Source organism: Bactrocera dorsalis, chromosome 2, assembly GCF_023373825.1.
Source record: "Bactrocera dorsalis isolate Fly_Bdor chromosome 2, ASM2337382v1, whole genome shotgun sequence".
Lineage (NCBI taxonomy): Eukaryota > Metazoa > Arthropoda > Insecta > Diptera > Tephritidae > Bactrocera > Bactrocera dorsalis.
The window spans coordinates 9,787,918-9,804,763 of NC_064304.1; the positions used below are offsets into that span (position 1 = coordinate 9,787,918).

Below are 16,846 nucleotides of genomic sequence, written 5' to 3' on the forward strand. Positions count from 1 at the left end.
CGACCTCAACACACACACCACATTACCACACCACATCGTTTCGAAGGACCAATGTAAATTTTGTGCACTCACCTTTTGGGGTTTTGAAATCACAAAATAAAGTCGCGGAAGGAAATACTACCTAGTTTATCCGTTAATGGGAGTAGATATCAAAACAGCCGTTTATTTTCAATCAAAAAAACCAAACGATTTGCACTGGTTATACGTATGGAAAATAGTGAAGATTAATATCGGATAATTGTATTAATAAATTGTATTAGCGGATTAGAAGCGGGACGCGTAGAAGTGATGTCGCACCGATCGTTATTAAGGTCGCAAACGAACTGAACTAGTCGATCCGTTTATCGGTCCTTCCTGGATCCCGTTGGTGCTGAATCGGATGATGTGATGGGTGTTGGTGTACATGTGTGCTGATGTGTGTAGATGTCGGTGTGTAAATGCTCTCACGAGTAGTGTAGGATGTGGGTTGTAAGCGTACTGTGGTGAAAGTTGCGTGTTAGTGATGTAAGTTTGAGTCGATGTGGTGTGATGTGGTGAAGGTTGCGTGTTAGTGATGTAAGTTTTGAAACGATGTGGTGTGGTAATGTGGTGTGTGTGTTGAGGTCGGGGGAGGATGCTCATTTGTACATGCTGCAAGACCGGCATAAATCAAAAAATGTGATTTTTGAGTTAATGCTGCAGAATTGTTCGTTATATCATACTTCATGTTGAGTGAAAAATTCATATGAATACCTCTTATATGCTCCGCTTGAGAAGAGAATATATTTCCTGTTTTCCGTGTAAGGTTGGAGTCAGTTGAAAACTTTTAACGCGTTTTCTGGAAAATCGATTTTTTTGACTTATGCCGGTCTTGCAGCAAATGAGCGATATGTATATGTATGCACGTATGTGCATATGTATGTATGCTTAGGAGAAATATATTAAAACAGGTATATACATATATAGTAGTGTAGGCAGAGTTGCAAATATTTTACAGGAAGTTCTTTGGATAAAAAATTATATGTAATTTCAATATTTAATTCCCTTTTAAATTTTTATCGTAATTTTGATTGGAATTATAAAACTAAAATATAATTTTAATTAATTAAAATTTTTAAATATAATTTTTAATCAAAAAATCAGTATCAGAACTTGAAAATTTAATTTTTTTATTTTTAATTTATTTTAAAAGCAGTATTTAAATGTTTTATTACCACTTTAGAAATTTCCATTTAACTTTTAATACCTAACATTTTGGAATTTTCAAAAATTGGAATTAATAGTTTAATTTTTCGAAAATTTGGAATTAAAAATTTAAATTTATGAAAATTGTAATTAAAAATTGAAAACTTATCTTTGAATCCCATAATCTAAATAAAATTAAAAAAATGTTAAAATATTTTTTATTTAAAAAACCGCTGTAATATATTAACACAATTACTTAGAGAGATGAAAAAGAAAATATTTAAATTTTTCTAACTGAAGCACTAGAATTAAAAGGAATTAAATGTAAATAAGAACAACAATTTTGAACTAGTTAAAATTTTATTAAATATATGCCTTCCTTTTCAAAAGTCGACAAAAATGGTGGAATACGAAGTACGCAAACGCGAAAAATGTGAATTCGAAAATAACATATTTTTACTTTTTAATTATAAAGTTAGGATTAAAATTATTGTGTTTTTTTTTTTTTTTCAAACTGGTATTTGGAATCAAAAAAAATATTTCTTTTTAATCCGATATTTAGAATTAAAAAAATATTTTTCATCCGTCAATCCCGTATTTGGAGTTAAAAAAAAACGTTTTTCATCTTTCAATCCGGTATTTGGATTTAAAAAAAAATATTTTTCAGCGTTCAATCCGGCATTTGGAAGAAAAAAATATTTTTAGTTTTTCCATCCGGTATAGGAATTAAAAAATACTTTTCATTGTTCAATCCGGGTTTTGAATTAAAAAATTATTTTTCAGCTTTCAATCCGGTATTTGAAAAAAAAAATATTTTTCATCTTTCAAACCTGTATTCGGAATTAAAAATTTTAAAATTAACTTTGTTTAACATTTTCGGTATTATATAATAAATATTTTTTTTAAATTTAAATGTTAATTCTATAAGTTTATTATGTTTTATTAGCCACCTCCAGTTCTCATATAGTTCCTTCCTACTTCTATATAGTCTAAAAAATATTTAATTACTTTTTTCATTAAAATTTATTGTGAATAACAGTTTTTAAATGCTCACAAGCTTTTCGTAATAACCTAAAAAATGTTTATTATTGTTTTTACTTATGCTACTTTAAACTTTGTGCGGTTAGTAAGTATATGATTGGACTAAACCGTTTAACAACATACCCACAAAAATATAACAACTTTTATTTAAATCGTGTTAATACTAATCCCAGCTCATCCGTCAATAATTCGCCATCTGATGACGAAGATGATGCCGATGAGCCGGTGCAGGCTGTGCATATGGATCAGAGCGACTATTCTATTAAAAATTTTCTAAATAGTTTCAATTTAGATAACCGTAAGCCGTCAAGCATGAACGTGTTTTGTTGTGGTGGCAATGAGAACATCGCCGCAGCCAAGAAGTTGCTACCAAGTCGTAATGGGCCAGGACAAGTTGTGCAGGTGGTGACGTCCGAGAAGGGTACAAAAGTTGCAACGGAGATCCAGCGCGCTGGCAGTGGTTGGGATGAGGTAAATATAAGAATTTTAAATTAAAAAAAAACATTACTTTTTTATTAATTGTGTTATTTGTTTTCTTCTCTTTACAGTCCGACGCCAAAAAGAAAAAGACAGATGCTGTGAATGTTTAAAGTCATTGGAGTAATGTTCCTGATAGCGCTTAGAAAACATGTGAATGATGTTGCAGCCAAATAATGGATGTAAAAAGGATGCTGTAAATTGAGAGTGCTTGCTGAAAGTGAAAAAAATATTCAAATAATTTATACTTGCTTACGCTTAACTGAAATGAAACTTCTAATATAATATGTGTATGTGTGATGTTTGTCAATAATTTGCAGTTACATGCAGTTTGGTGTGGTGGAACTTATAAACTATAATATTCGATTAAAGCAGAAAGCTATCTTAGCACTTCATGAATTTCAAAACGCTTATTTTCCTAGGCATAAAATAGTCGTATCTTTAAATGCACAGCATATCACAATTCTGAATTTTTCTCACTAAATTCACCAAAGTAATGTATGCATAGACGAGCAGGGTTGCGTAATTTTTTATACAATAATTTAGGGTATAATTAGATTTTCAATGTTTAGTTTTTTAAATTAATTTTTCAGTTGCAAAATCGGAATTAAAAATTGTTGAAATATAATTCGTTTGATTGTATAAAGGAAGTGAGCAAGCGCGAAAAAATCTAAATTCAATTATTTTATGAATTTTTTATTTTAATCCTCAATCGTAAATTAGCATATTTTGATTTAAAAATATTTTCATCGTTCAATCCGGTACTTGGAATTAAAAAACAAAAATAATTTTAATCTTCCAATCCAGCATTGGAGTTAAAAAATATATTTTAATTTTATAATCCATATATTTTTTTATTAAATTATTTTTATTTTTAATTACGTTTAGCATTAATTTTCTTTTACTTTTTAATCCGGTATTTGGGATTTGAAATCCGAAAACTATTTAAGATTACAAAATCAATTATTTGCAACCTTGTATAAAAATATCTATTAAATCACAAAATACACACGTAAAAGATATAAATTAAAATAATTAAGCTAAGCTAAAACCAAATAAAAATAAAAAACACGAAATCCAAAACCCCAATAATTTGTAATTTATACTCGTAATACTATAAATTTTGATTGCATGTAAACGATCATTCTATAGTTGTGATTCAGTGTGTGAAGACGTGCGCTCGCATTTTTGTGTGAAAATATTTGAAAAAATATATATATAAATATAAATACAATTTCGAGCTGAGGAATACATGTAAGTACGCTTCTTTGTTGTTGTTTTGTGTTAGGGGCATTTCGTTTTCATTATCATAGGCCGTGGTAGCATAATTTTTTGTTTTCTGACGTTTTCAGTATTAATTTTTAATAATTTTTTCTGAAATCGAAGTGTAGGCGTTGGGAGAAAACAAGTGAAAACTTGTTTGTGTGTGTGAACACTCGTTTGTTCATACAGAAATTTTCACAATTTGCTAGAGTAGGTTTTTGGTTTTTCAAGGTAGTTTTGTTTGGTTGTGTGTGCTCGCACAGAATTTTGTAGCAAGTGTTTTTACTAGAGTAGGTGATTTTTCGAGTTAGGTGTTTCTTGGAGCAGGTGGATTTTTGGATTTTTGAATTCGTTAGGCGGGTAGAGCAAGTAGTTCTTTGTTGAGTGTGGGGGCAAAGTGGGTTTTGCAACAGGTATTTTTTGCGGTTACGTGGACTGCCATACGGTTGTAGTTGCTGAACTGTCACTCAGTTTCAGAGCTGTACCGTATCGTTGGTGTTCTCTGCCGGCTGAATTGCCTGTCGGGTTGAGTTGTGCTAAGCGTCTAACGGTCAGTTGCCCGTGTTACGAGGGGGACTTGAGCAGTTTTTGCTTAACAGGTGCCGGTGCCTGTCCTTGTGCGAGAAGTGCTAGCTTTGCGACTTGTTTGGTCGTAGTGGTGAGCTTTTGAACCCACGCTGTGACTTGGTTCATTTTCCACATCGGTGGACTCGGGGTGGTAGGGGGACAAAGTTCCGTCCGGCACCCGTTTTGAGTGGCCTTTCTGGGCTTTGTGCTTAGGTTGTGGGGTGTGCCCTCGCGTTTTTTCGCTGCAGTCAACCGCTCGGGTGGCGACTGCTACGAGTACTGAGCGTTCTTGCGCGCTTGATAGATTTTTCTGTGTGTTCAGTCACACGCGCCCGGCGAGCAGCTGATCCGGGTTTTTTCCCTGTACTCGTCATTTCTGCGTTAGTGTTTTTATTTGCCGGCGGATCAGCCTACTTGGTAGGTGAATTCCTAAGATGGGGATGCCTCTGCCACGGAAGAAGAGGATTGAATCTCTGGCTGGGAGTGATGGGTCAGGGTCTGCAACCGTGATGGTGGACACGTCAGCGTGTTGAGTTGGAAGAGGGTTGCTAGCCATGTTGTGGCTGCAAAAATATTGAATGGGGAGATGAGTGGATTGGTTTTTGGGGCAAAGCATTTTGAAAAAGAGGTTGCGAAGGGGCTGCTGGTGTTTGCTTCTAAGTGTGAGGAACTCCTGAAGACGCAAATAACCGAGAATGCCCATCTTCGTGGCCAGGTTGATGCCCTTAGAGGAAGTTGTGGGGGCACTTTTCGCCGCCGGGTAGGTCTGTGCCGGTTATTGTTAAGAGCAAGGGGCCTGCAACTTCCTCTAAGAAAGTTATTAAAAAGATGGTGAAGGAGGTGGGTCCCTCACTTGGAGTGAGGGTTCATGATGCCCGGCGTCCCAGAAGTCTGACGTGAAGATGGTCAGTCGCCCCTGGACAGTGGCCGCTGATGGTAGGACCAATGTCGTCCTTGAGGGTACGGACAAGTTGATGTCAGCCTTCTTGGAGGCAGGTAGGTGCTACATCAAGTGGTTTTCCTTCCGGGTGCGACCGGATAGCTCCGTCGTTGACTGGGGTTGTATGACTGAGAGTAGGTGAAGTAGTGCTTTACTCCAGGAGCCCTACGCCACTAATGGTGTGGTTAGGGGTCTTCCTGGGGGTTTTAGGGTCTTTTCGGTTGTGAATTCACTGCAGTGAATCCAAGCTATGATTGTGTAGTTTTGAATTCTTCACAGCTTGGTGTTTGTGTAGCTATTGAGGGGGTGTTCGGTAGAATGGTTGTGGCTAGTTTGTACTGCAAATATAGCGAGCCTCCAGAGCACTACCTGGGATACATGGATATGCATCTACTTCTTGTAGGTGGTAGTTCATTTATTCTGGGGTTGGATGCGAATGCCTCGTCTTCGATGTGGTTCAGTAAGGTATCCCGGCATTCGTCTGGATATCGGAGCCACAGTCGAAGTGAGGCATTAAGTGAATGGGTGGTGGTTAATGGCCTCTACGTTCTGAATGAGCCCAGTGAGGGGTATACTTTCGGTGAGCCTAGGGGTGTGAGTGATATTGACGTGACGTTTATAATTGAGGCAGCAAGTAGGGCCTTTAGTGTTAAGTGGGAGGTAAGGGGAGAGTGGGGATTGAGTGATCATAATTTGATTCAAGTTATGGTTACTCCTTGGTCCCTTCCCCCAGCTTATGTGAGTCCATTGCGGCGATGGCGTACCATTGATACTGACTGGAACCAATAAGGACTCTCGGTTAGGGAAGCGGTATCTTGTATACCGCTTAGAGAATTTGAGGTGTCGGGGGTGGACGAGCAAATTGCTCGTCTCTATGAGGTAGTTTGGGGGCGTTTTTGGTAGTTTTGAGTCTTGTAGGGTTACTATAATTAAATGGTGGACGCGTGAGCTAACCTTGAAGAGGAGGACTGTCAGGCGATTGAGGCGTAAGTTTCAACGCCCCCGGCGGTTCAATTCTGATAGGTTGTTCCAGCTTAGGTATGAATTTATTTGTGCGAATAGGGATTATATGGAAATGTTAGTCAAATTTAAGGAGGATGAGTGGAGGAGTTTTGTTAGGGAGAATAGGAACGATCCCTGGGGTCAGCTCTATAGGATCTGCAGAGATCGTAGAAGTCCGGATATCACCTCTCTTCGTGTCGGTGACACTCTGTTATCGTCGTGGAGAGAGTGTGCGGGGGTTCTGTTAGGTGCGTTCTTTCCCAGGTCGGAGGTGCAAGTACCTCAAGCCCTCCATGAGATACATATTGGGAGTTGGGGTACGCTTTTGGCCTGGTTAGGTTTAAACGGTCTCCCGATTTGGCTGGTTTAAACGGAGAGATGTGCAAAAGCTTGTTCATTCCTGAATACCTGTAGGCTATTTATGATAAGTGCGTTTGGGAGGGATATTTTCCACGTGAGTGAAAAACAGTTAGGTTTGTTCCTCTCCTGACATCCCCTGATAAGATCAGGAGCGATCCTCGTTCTTATCGGGGCATCAGTCTCCTTCCAGTACTTGGAAAGCTGGAGAGAGTAATGGTGGAACGACTTCAGGAGCTAACGAGGTGTATGTGGTCGGATAGGCAGTTTGGATTTAGGGAAGGACGCAGTGTAGAAGATGCTTGGTTGTATGTACAGAATGTTGTTATGGAAAATGTTAATAAATATGTCCTTGGCATATTTGTTGACTTTAAGGGAGCGTTTGATTACCTAAGCTGGGATCGGGTGGTACAACGGCTGGAGGAGCTTCGCTGTCCGGAAATTGCTCTTTGGCGGAGCTATTTTTCGGACAGAAAAGCTTCTGTAGTTGGTATGAATGGAAGTGTGGAGATTGAGGGGGTTCGTTGCTGCCCGCAAGGTTCCATCTGTGGTCCATATATTTGGAATCTCATGATGGATAGAGGCACCTGCCTGATAGGTCCGGTTGTTCTTGTGTGGCGGGGGTTGAGGATTGGGTGCATGTAATTGCAGAATGCCCGATGTACTCAGACATTAGGGATTTGGGTAGTATGGGGATTAGCTGGACGAATGGGCACTTAGATGTTAGTGGTGTGATCTCCACTAGTCGGAATGCCAAATTGTTAGGGTTGTATGCGCGTGAATTATTTAAGCGGCGAAGGCGTTTAACTGTGAATTAGGGTTAGTTTTTAGTATGAGTGTTGTGTTGTGTGCATTTTGTGTGGTAGTGGCATCCAACCCCACCTTCTCTATTGGCCACTAGTCCAGAGCAGTATGGAAGCTCAACTGGTAGTAGTTTCGGCTACGAGGTCTGACCGGAGACTTAATTCTGGTACCACGGGGAGCAGGAGCCCTTGGAGGTAACTCCAATCTGCTCAAGCGGACTGGCCCCTCGAGGAGTATCGTGGTGGTTGTGGTTTATGTGGTTTGTATCCAAATGCGGGTAGAATTGACATTTTGTCAGTTCGATGTGGAGTTGCATTGCATTGCGGGTCTTTTCCAAGATTTAGCGCATGGTGAATATTTGGTCGGTTGTTGATATGCCAGGTTTAAAGCCACACTGATAAGGTCCAATCAGTTTATTGACGGTCTTTCACACACTACGCTCGATAGAACCTTATATGCGATGTTGAGGAGGCTTATCCCACGGGAGTTGGCGCAGATTATGGGGTCTCCTTTTTTATGGATTGGGCAGAGCACACTTAAATTCTAATCGTTGGGCACGCTTTTGTCCGTGTTTGAATAGCTCGGCCGGCAATCCATCGGCCCCCGTCGCTTTGATGTTCTTCAGGCGGGTAATTGCTTTTCGAACTTCTTCATGGCCGGGCAATGGAACGTCTGCTCCATCGTCATCGATCGGGGAGTCGGGCTCGCCTTTTCCTGGCGTTGTACGTTCACTGCCATTCAGCAGGCTGGAGAAGTGTTACCTCCATAATTTAAGTATGCTCTGGGTATCGGTGACTAGATCACCTTTGGGGGTTCTACAAGAGTATGCTCCGATCTTGAAACCTTCTGTAAGCCGCAGCATTTTTTGGTAGATTTTTCGAGCATTACCTCTGTCGGCCAGCTTATCAAGCTCTTCGTACTCACGCATTTCGGCCTCTTTCTTTTTCTGTCTACAAATGCGTCTCGCTTCCCTCTTCAACTCTCGGTATCTATCCCATCCCGCACGTGTTGTGGTCGATCGTAACGTTGCGAGGTAGGCAGCCTGTTTTCTCTCCGCTGCGACACGGCACTCCTCATCATACCAGCTGTTCTTTTGCACTTTCCGAAAACCAATAGTTTCGATTGCAACTGTACGTATGGAGTTTGAAATGCCGTCCCACAGTTCCCTTATACCGAGTTGTTGACGAGTGCTCTCAGAGAGCAGGAGTGCAGTGCAAGCCGAGTAGAAAATCGTTCGGCTGTCTGTTGTGATTGCAGCTTCTCGACGTCGAACCTTCCTTGTGTTTGTTGGCGTACGTTTTTTGCTGCACAGAGGTGGGTGCGAATCTTGGCTGCAACAAGATAGGGGTCCGAGTCGATGTTAGGACCTCGGAGCGCACGCACATCTAAAACACTGGAGACGTGTCTTCCGTCTATCACAACATGATCGATCTGGTTGGTAGTTTTTCGATCCGGAGGCAGCCAGGTAGCTTGATGTATTTTCTTATGCTGGAATCTAGTACTACAGGTAACCATATTTCGAGCCCCGGCGAAGTCGATCAGCCTCAACCCATTTGGGGATGTTTCCTCGTGGAGGCTGAATTTACCGCCCGTAGTGCCAAAGATACCTTCTTTGCCTACCCTGGCGTTGAAGTCGCCAAGCACGATTTTGACATCGTGGCGGGGGCATCTCTCATAAGTGCGCTCCAAGCACTCATAAAAGTCATCTTTGGTCACATCGTCCTTCTCTTCCGTCGGGGCGTGGGCGCAAATCAGTGATATGTTGAAGAACCTCGCTTTGATGCGGATTGTGGCTAGACGTTCATTCATAGGAGTGAATGATAGTACTCGGCGACGGAGTCTCTCTTCCACCACGAATCTAACACCAAACTTGCGCTCCTTTATATGGCCATTGTAGTAAATGCTACAAGGACCTACTTGTCTCAGTCCTTGTCTCGTCCATCGCATTTCTTGGACGGCGGTGATGTTAACCTTTATTTTCACGAGGACATCAACCAGCTGGGCAGTGGCACCTTCCCAATTAAGGGACCGGACATTCCAGGTGCATGACCTCAAATCATAGTCCTTATGTCGTTTGCCATGGTCGTCATCAAAACGGGGGTTTCTCATCCGATGCTGTCGTTAGTTTTCATTGGTACTGTTTTTTTACGTGGCGGGTCCCAAACCCAGCGCACAACCCTATGTAGGGGATGTTTCGCCTTCCCACTTTAGCTCGCCTTCAAACGGATGTTTTTAGGCTACCCAGAGGACACTTGGTCAAAGACCGGAAGTCGTGAGCTGCTTGAGCCACTTTCCTCACTTGCGTGAACTTCTACACATGACTCCATCCTCCCATCACCTCATTTATAGAAATTCTCCATACATTTGATATCAAAGCACATAAGTATATAAGTATATATAATATGTATGTGCAATTTGACCCATTTAATGATGAATTCCATTAAAGCTGTTAATATAATAAAGTCATATTGGTATTATTACTTAAATATTTAATTAATATAATTATATACATATATAATATGGGCTTTTTAAGTTTTATATTTATATACATATGTATTTCTTTGCTTTGAGTAATAGAGGTTTTGATAACATCTTGAAAGACCATGTCATATGTCTATAATTATGTGTATATGTAAACAGATTTTAAAAAACCGTACGCATAATGTTCACATATTCACATATGTATGTATGTAATTTTGTGTTCAAAAATTGCAAAATGTACTTGGATATTTTTCTCTTTATTGTTCAAGACAAGAATTGTTCAAGAAGAATTATTATAAACAATCAGAATGTCCAATGTGCCTCGGATTGTACTAATAGCCTGTGGCTGTTTCAACCCACCGACACCAATGCACTTTCGCATGTTCGGTAAGATTGTGAAATACTATTAAGCGCTTTCATATTAAATATGCGAATATATATTTATTGTATTTTTCCTTTGAAATATAGAAATTGCACGTGATTATTACAAAACTCAAGGAACGCATCACGTAATTGGTGGCATCGTTTCGCCCACACACGATTCATATCAGAAGAAAGGACTCGTGGCTGGTACACATCGATTTGCTATGTTGAAATTAGCATTGCAATCCTCAACATGGATCAAAGTAAGTTTGTTTTAACATCTCTACAGGCTTTATTTATTAACTTCTTTACTTTATTACTTTTAAGCCTTCGGACTGGGAAATAAAGCAGTCGGAATGGTCGCGCACAATCTCCGTTCTGCAGTACCATCAAAACCATATGAATAACTACATCAACTCACCACTAGAAAATAACATGAATGGTACTCTACCTGGTTGGATGCCTGCCGGTTTGCGTGAGCGGCAGGATGGTGTGCAACTGAAATTGTTGTGTGGAGCTGATTTACTTGAATCATTTGCGGTGCCGGGATTATGGGCAGATAAGGATGTATGCATTAGCGCAAATACATATATTTCAGACATTTCATATCCAATTTCATTCATTTGTTTATTTGTTTAAGATTGAAGATATTGTTTCCAATCACGGTTTAGTGGTTATCTCACGTTATGGCTCTAATCCTGGAAAATTCATTTTCGAATCCAATATGTTGACAAGATATCAGGTATGATTTATCAACAGTTTTGTTTTGATTAGTAGTGGTCACAAAATTATTTTGATATCTTTTTTTTTCTTTTTAAAGAAACATATTACGTTAATAACGAATTGGGTACCAAACGAGATGAGTTCAACATTAATACGACGTCTCATATCGCGCGATCAGTCTGTGAAATACTTGCTTGATGACAGGGTTATTGACTATATTCAAATGCAAGGACTATTTAATTGTAAAACGTAAGTTACACTCATTTATAAAATATTTTATGCATGTATATTTACTTGGGTACTCAAGTAGTTCATGATATTTATTAATAGATACATACATAAAAGCACTAGGATATAGTTCAGCATAGATTTTATTTTGACGAAAGTCCGATTCTAAAAGTTTGAAACTTTCGCGGTTTCGGCGATTTTATTATCTGATCCCTTTTGCCCTTGAGAATTTCATCATAGTATAGTAAAAGTTTAACATCATTACATCAACAAAATTAAAAAAATATTAATAAGTCAGTACTTGAAAGAGCTTTGATTTGTGAACAGCTACTCAGCTTACATAACATTGCGTTTTGTCTATTTTAACTTTTCCTGGGTCAACTGAGCTTTAGGTGACATAATACTACCGTAAATATTGCTCTTTCCGACAACATCACTCCGCCTTATAAAAGTCCAAGTTTAAAAAGCAGTTTCATGCGATTAAAAATTGCAGAAACAAACCGACAACCTGTCACAATTAAGTGGAAACTATTAATGGAGAGTGAGTTGCCTTTAAACTGATTGACAATTTGTTTGTATTTGAATTTGTAATAATTCAGTTTACTAATCAACTGCATGCTAATGAAATGTTGAGTATTTCCATATCATTTGTATGCATATGGGTAATATGGTATACCAATTTGTGTTTTGGCTATAACTGCGAAAAGATTCGTCAGAAACCTTCAAAACCTGAATTGTTTCTAGTATTTTAATATTGGCAAATATAGCCCTTGACTTATAATGCATAATGCAGTATTATATGGTATAAAAATTGTGATTAAAAATGTGAAAGAAGTCAGAAATTGGAATTATGAAAAATAATAAAATAATATGGTATACTATACCATATTATATATATATACATATATATGATATACTATACCATTTTCCCGCACAATACATTATTAATAAGGGAGTAATGAACGTTTACAAAGGGTGTGGATTAAATATATTCGATGTTTTATTACGCATCTATTATAAAAAGAATTCAAATAAAATTAAATGAAAGAAAAAGGCCTCCTTGGCTTAATTATTTTCGAAAAGAAATATAGCACTTCTCTTTGAAATATATTTGTCGTTTTGTGTGTTCCAGAAAATGCCTAAACCAATTTGTGAAAATGGGCATTTGTATCCATCGAGATAGATGGCACGAAGATTTCGCTCCAGGTGGAGCATCCTTCATAAGAAGGGGATTATTATTATTTCTAAGAAATATGAAAGCCTGGAAATCCAACGCAGGATTACTCTTGCCAACAGGTGCTACTTCGGACTGAGTAGGCAATTGAAAAGTAAAGTCCTCTCTCGACGAACAAAAGCCAAACTCTATAAGTCGCTCATAATTCCCGTCCTGCTATATGGTGCAGAGGCTTGGACGATGACAGCAACCGATGAGTCGACGTTGCGAGTTTTCGAGAGAAAAGTTCTGCGAAAGATTTATGGTCCTTTGCGCGTTGGCCACGGCGAATATCGCATTCGATGGAACGATGAGCTGTACGAGATATACGACGACATTGACATAGTTCAGCGAATTAAAAGACAGCGGCTACGCTGGCTAGGTCATGTTGTCCGGATGGATGAAAACACTCCAGCTCCGAAAGTATTCGACGCAGTACCCGCCGCGGGAAGCAGAGGAAGAGGAAGACCTCCACTCCGTTGGAAGGACCAAGTGGAGAAGGACCTGGCTTCGCTTGGAATATCCAATTGGCGCCACGTAGCGAAGAGAAGAAACGACTGGCGCGCTATTGTTGACTCGGCTATAATCGCGTAAGCGGTGTCTACGCCAATAAAGAAGAAGAAGAAGAAGAAATATGAAATATGGAGGAAAGACCCGCCAGCACTCGTGCACGTTATAACAGTTATAAAGGATCCACGTTCTGCGGAAGTCATGGCGCCTATTTGTCGCTTTCCTTTTTGTGCAATTATTTTAGGTTGTCGAGATTGCACCACTGACAGCCCTGTCTCATCTACATTCCAAATATGGGTTGCTGGAATTTTATATTTGGTATACTCATTTTCTACTAAATTAAAAAAGGAAGCGACGTTTGCGTGTGAATCCTTTTGTCCTGTCGAAGAAGTGCCAGTTGGTGTACGTAAACGTTTTTTCGGCATATTTGGAATACACTTCAAAAATAAAATGAAAGCATTAGCCTAATGCAAATAACGCGGGTAATATGGTACACCATATTGGCCTTACACTGGTATACCATATTACCCGTTTTCTTTACTATCACATTTTTTAATAATATTTTTATTTCAAGTATCAAATTCTTTCAAAATAACCTTTCGTAAATGAAGTTTGGTGAATTATCTATAGATTTAAACAAAAATTTCCTTCACCAATTTTTCACTGCGGCGTGCTAAAGAGCTTCTACGAGTATTTCACTATGCAAAAATATCCGACATGTAAAATTACGTGTTTTTAGCAACTGAGAAAAAACTGTGCCATTATTTTTTTCTTTTCTTTTCTTTCAAATTTCACAACTGCTGGCATAATTAGGATTCCCTATACTAAATAGTTTTGCAAAAAAATAGGCGTACCATATTACCCACACTTACTCTACATTTCTATGTGCAGACGAGACATAGTTGATTTAGAATACTGTTGAAATTTTTCTATTTTCAAAAATTCAAAATTGAATGTTTGACTACTTTCCGTGGTCTTGTTAGCATATAGAAATGTACGTATGCTTATACATATATCTGAGTTAGCATTTATAAAATCATTGTGCGCATCCAAATGTAAACAAACATGCATTAATAAATTTACGTACGCAGGTTGTGGTAATTGCCATTTAAATTTTTATTGTAATTATTATATTTAAAGTACAATTTTTAATAAAAAAAATCGGTATCAGAAATTGAAAACTACATAATTAATTGTGATATGTTTAATTAATCTTAAAAACTATTATTTAAATGTTTAATTTCCGCTTTAGAAATTCCAATTTAATATTTAATACCCAGCATTTTCGAATTTTTAAAAATTGGAATTAAAAATAAATTTTTCAAAATTGCAATAAAAAATTTAAGATTTATTTTGAATCCCATAATCGAAATAAAAATTTAAAAAATTATAAAATATTTTTTATTTTTAAAATCGCTGTATTGTTATTGAAAAAATTACTTTGTAAAAGAAAATATTTACATTTTTCTAACTGAAACAGTATAATTAGCAGCATTTAAATGTAAATGTACGCTTCCTTTTGAAGAGTTTACTAAATTTGGTCGAAAACGAAGTACCCAAGCGCGAAAAATGTGAATTGAAAAAAAAAACAGGTTTTTTAATTTTTTTTTTTAATTTTTTATCATAAAGTTGGTATTAACTTTTTCGTTTCTTTCAATGCGATATTTCGAATTAAAAAATATATATTTAACTTTTCAAATCGGTATTTCATTTAAAAAAAATATTTTTCATCGTTCAATCCTGTATTTGTATTAAAAAAAAAAATTTCATTTTTCAATCCCGTATTGGAATTAAAAATTTGAAAATTAATTTTGTTAACATTTTCGGTATTATATAATAAATATATATTTTTTATTTAAACGTTAATTCTATAATTTTTTTATGTTTTATTAGCCACCCCCAGTATAGGTAGTTCTCATATAGTTCCTTCCTACTTCTATATAGTCTAAAAAATATTTAATTACATTTTTCATTAAAATTTCTTGTGAATAACAGTGTTTAAATGCTCACAAGCTTTTCAAAATAAACTAAAAAATGTTTATTATTGTTTTTACTTATGCTACTTTAAACTTTGTGCGGTTAGTAAGTATATGATTGGACTAAACCGTTTAACAACACACCCACAAAAATATAACAACTTTTATTTAAATCGTGTTAATACTAATTCCAGCTCATCCGTCAATAATTCGCCATCTGACGGCGAAGATGGGCCAGGATAAGTTGTGCAGGTGGTGACGTTCAAGAAGGGTACAAAGCGCGCTGGCAGTGGTGTGGATGAGGTAATTATAAAAATTTTAAATAAAAAATAATAATTTATAGAGTAAGTGTCGGTAATATGATACAGGCGAGTAATATGGTACACCTGTTTTTTTGCAAAACTATTTAGTATAGGGTAGCATGTACATATGTATGTAACTCGTTTTTAAATTTATTCGTCCTAATATACATATGTACATACATACAGCCTCATATGTACGTACATATGTATATCAAATAATGCATTTTTGTTTACATTTGGATGCGCACAATGATTTTACAAATGCTAACTCAGATATATGTATAAGCATACATACATTTCTATATGCTAACAAGACCGCGGAAAGTAGTCAAACATTAATTTTTGAATTTTTGAAAATATTAGTAAAAAATGTGATAGTAAAGAAAACGGGTAATATGGCATACCAGCGAGAGGCCAATATGGTATAGTGTACCATATTATCCGTGTTATTTGCATTAGGCTAATGCTTTCATTTTATTGTTGAAATGTGTTCCAAATATGCCGAAAAAATGCAGGCAGTGGGATGAAGAGAACATGGGAAAGGCCATAGCAGCTGTAAGAGAAAAGGGGAAATGGGAATACTATTGGCCTCTAAAACCTTCCAAGTGAATGGCTAGAAGCGAGAAGCCGGCAGAGGAGCTACTTGCCACAAAATTAGGCAGGAAAATAACTAGCCGCAAAAATTGAAAGTGAGCTTGTCAATTATTCTTTAGAGATGGAAGTTAAAAATGTGATATCTACTATTAAATGTGTTATTCTCTTTCTTCTCTTTGCAGTCCGAAGCCATAAAGAAAAAGGCAAATGCTGTGCTACACATTGGTGTAGTATCCGTGAAAAGTAGTCAGTGAAAGTAGACGTATTTTTTGGGATACACTTAAAATATCGAAATTCAAAATGTCGACACATCAAAATACCGACAAAATTTAAATATTCAGCTAAAACAAAAAATACCGACAGATCGGAACACCGAAAAATCAAAATACCGACAAACCAAAATGCCGACATGAGAAAAATATTTTATCTTGTCTGCCCTTATTTCTATCGAAGCACAGAAAGAGAATTCTACTGACTAAGGGTTATGATCCTGAGCGTGTTTGTGGCCGGAGGCCGCAGGGCCTCGAACGAACAACGCCACCGTTTCTTGATTTGCCGGTATTGTGATTTGTCGGTGTTTAGACTTGTTTTGACTGTCGGGATTTAAATTTCGATATTTTGATTGTCGGCATTACGTTATATGTACACCCGTATTTCTTCTTCTTCTTCTTAATTGGCGTAGATACCAGCAGTTGTACACTCTTGTAGAAGATGGTACCTTCTCTATTTAGTTCTGCAGCTCGAACTATTTTCTCCAGAAGCAGGTTGAAGAAGTCGAACGATAGGCAATCGCCTTGTCTGAAACCTCGTTTGGTATCGAACGGCTCGCAGAGGCCCTTCC

General features: G+C 37.5%; 1 protein-coding gene across 42 annotated transcripts in view; it reads left to right on the top strand.

Moving 5' to 3' along the window:
- Positions 1 to 16,846, top strand: part of LOC105234162 (nicotinamide/nicotinic acid mononucleotide adenylyltransferase 3) — a 35,933-nt gene extending 19,087 nt beyond the window's left edge. For 26 of the 42 annotated variants that reach the window (XM_049447434.1, XM_049447435.1, XM_049447455.1 and 23 more), the window contains 2 exons: positions 2,487 to 2,676; positions 2,754 to 2,869. In XM_049447434.1, the coding sequence (XP_049303391.1) occupies positions 2,487 to 2,676; positions 2,754 to 2,795 (232 nt within the window). In that variant the 3' untranslated portion in view covers positions 2,796 to 2,869. Of the gene's footprint in view, positions 1 to 2,291; positions 2,433 to 2,486; positions 2,677 to 2,753; positions 2,870 to 10,786; positions 11,027 to 11,099; positions 11,202 to 11,279; positions 11,432 to 11,802; positions 11,952 to 15,216; positions 15,413 to 15,926; positions 16,101 to 16,187 lie in introns of those variants that run through there. The other 16 variants (XR_007421520.1, XR_007421529.1, XM_049447436.1 and 13 more) reach the window with 10 other exon arrangements.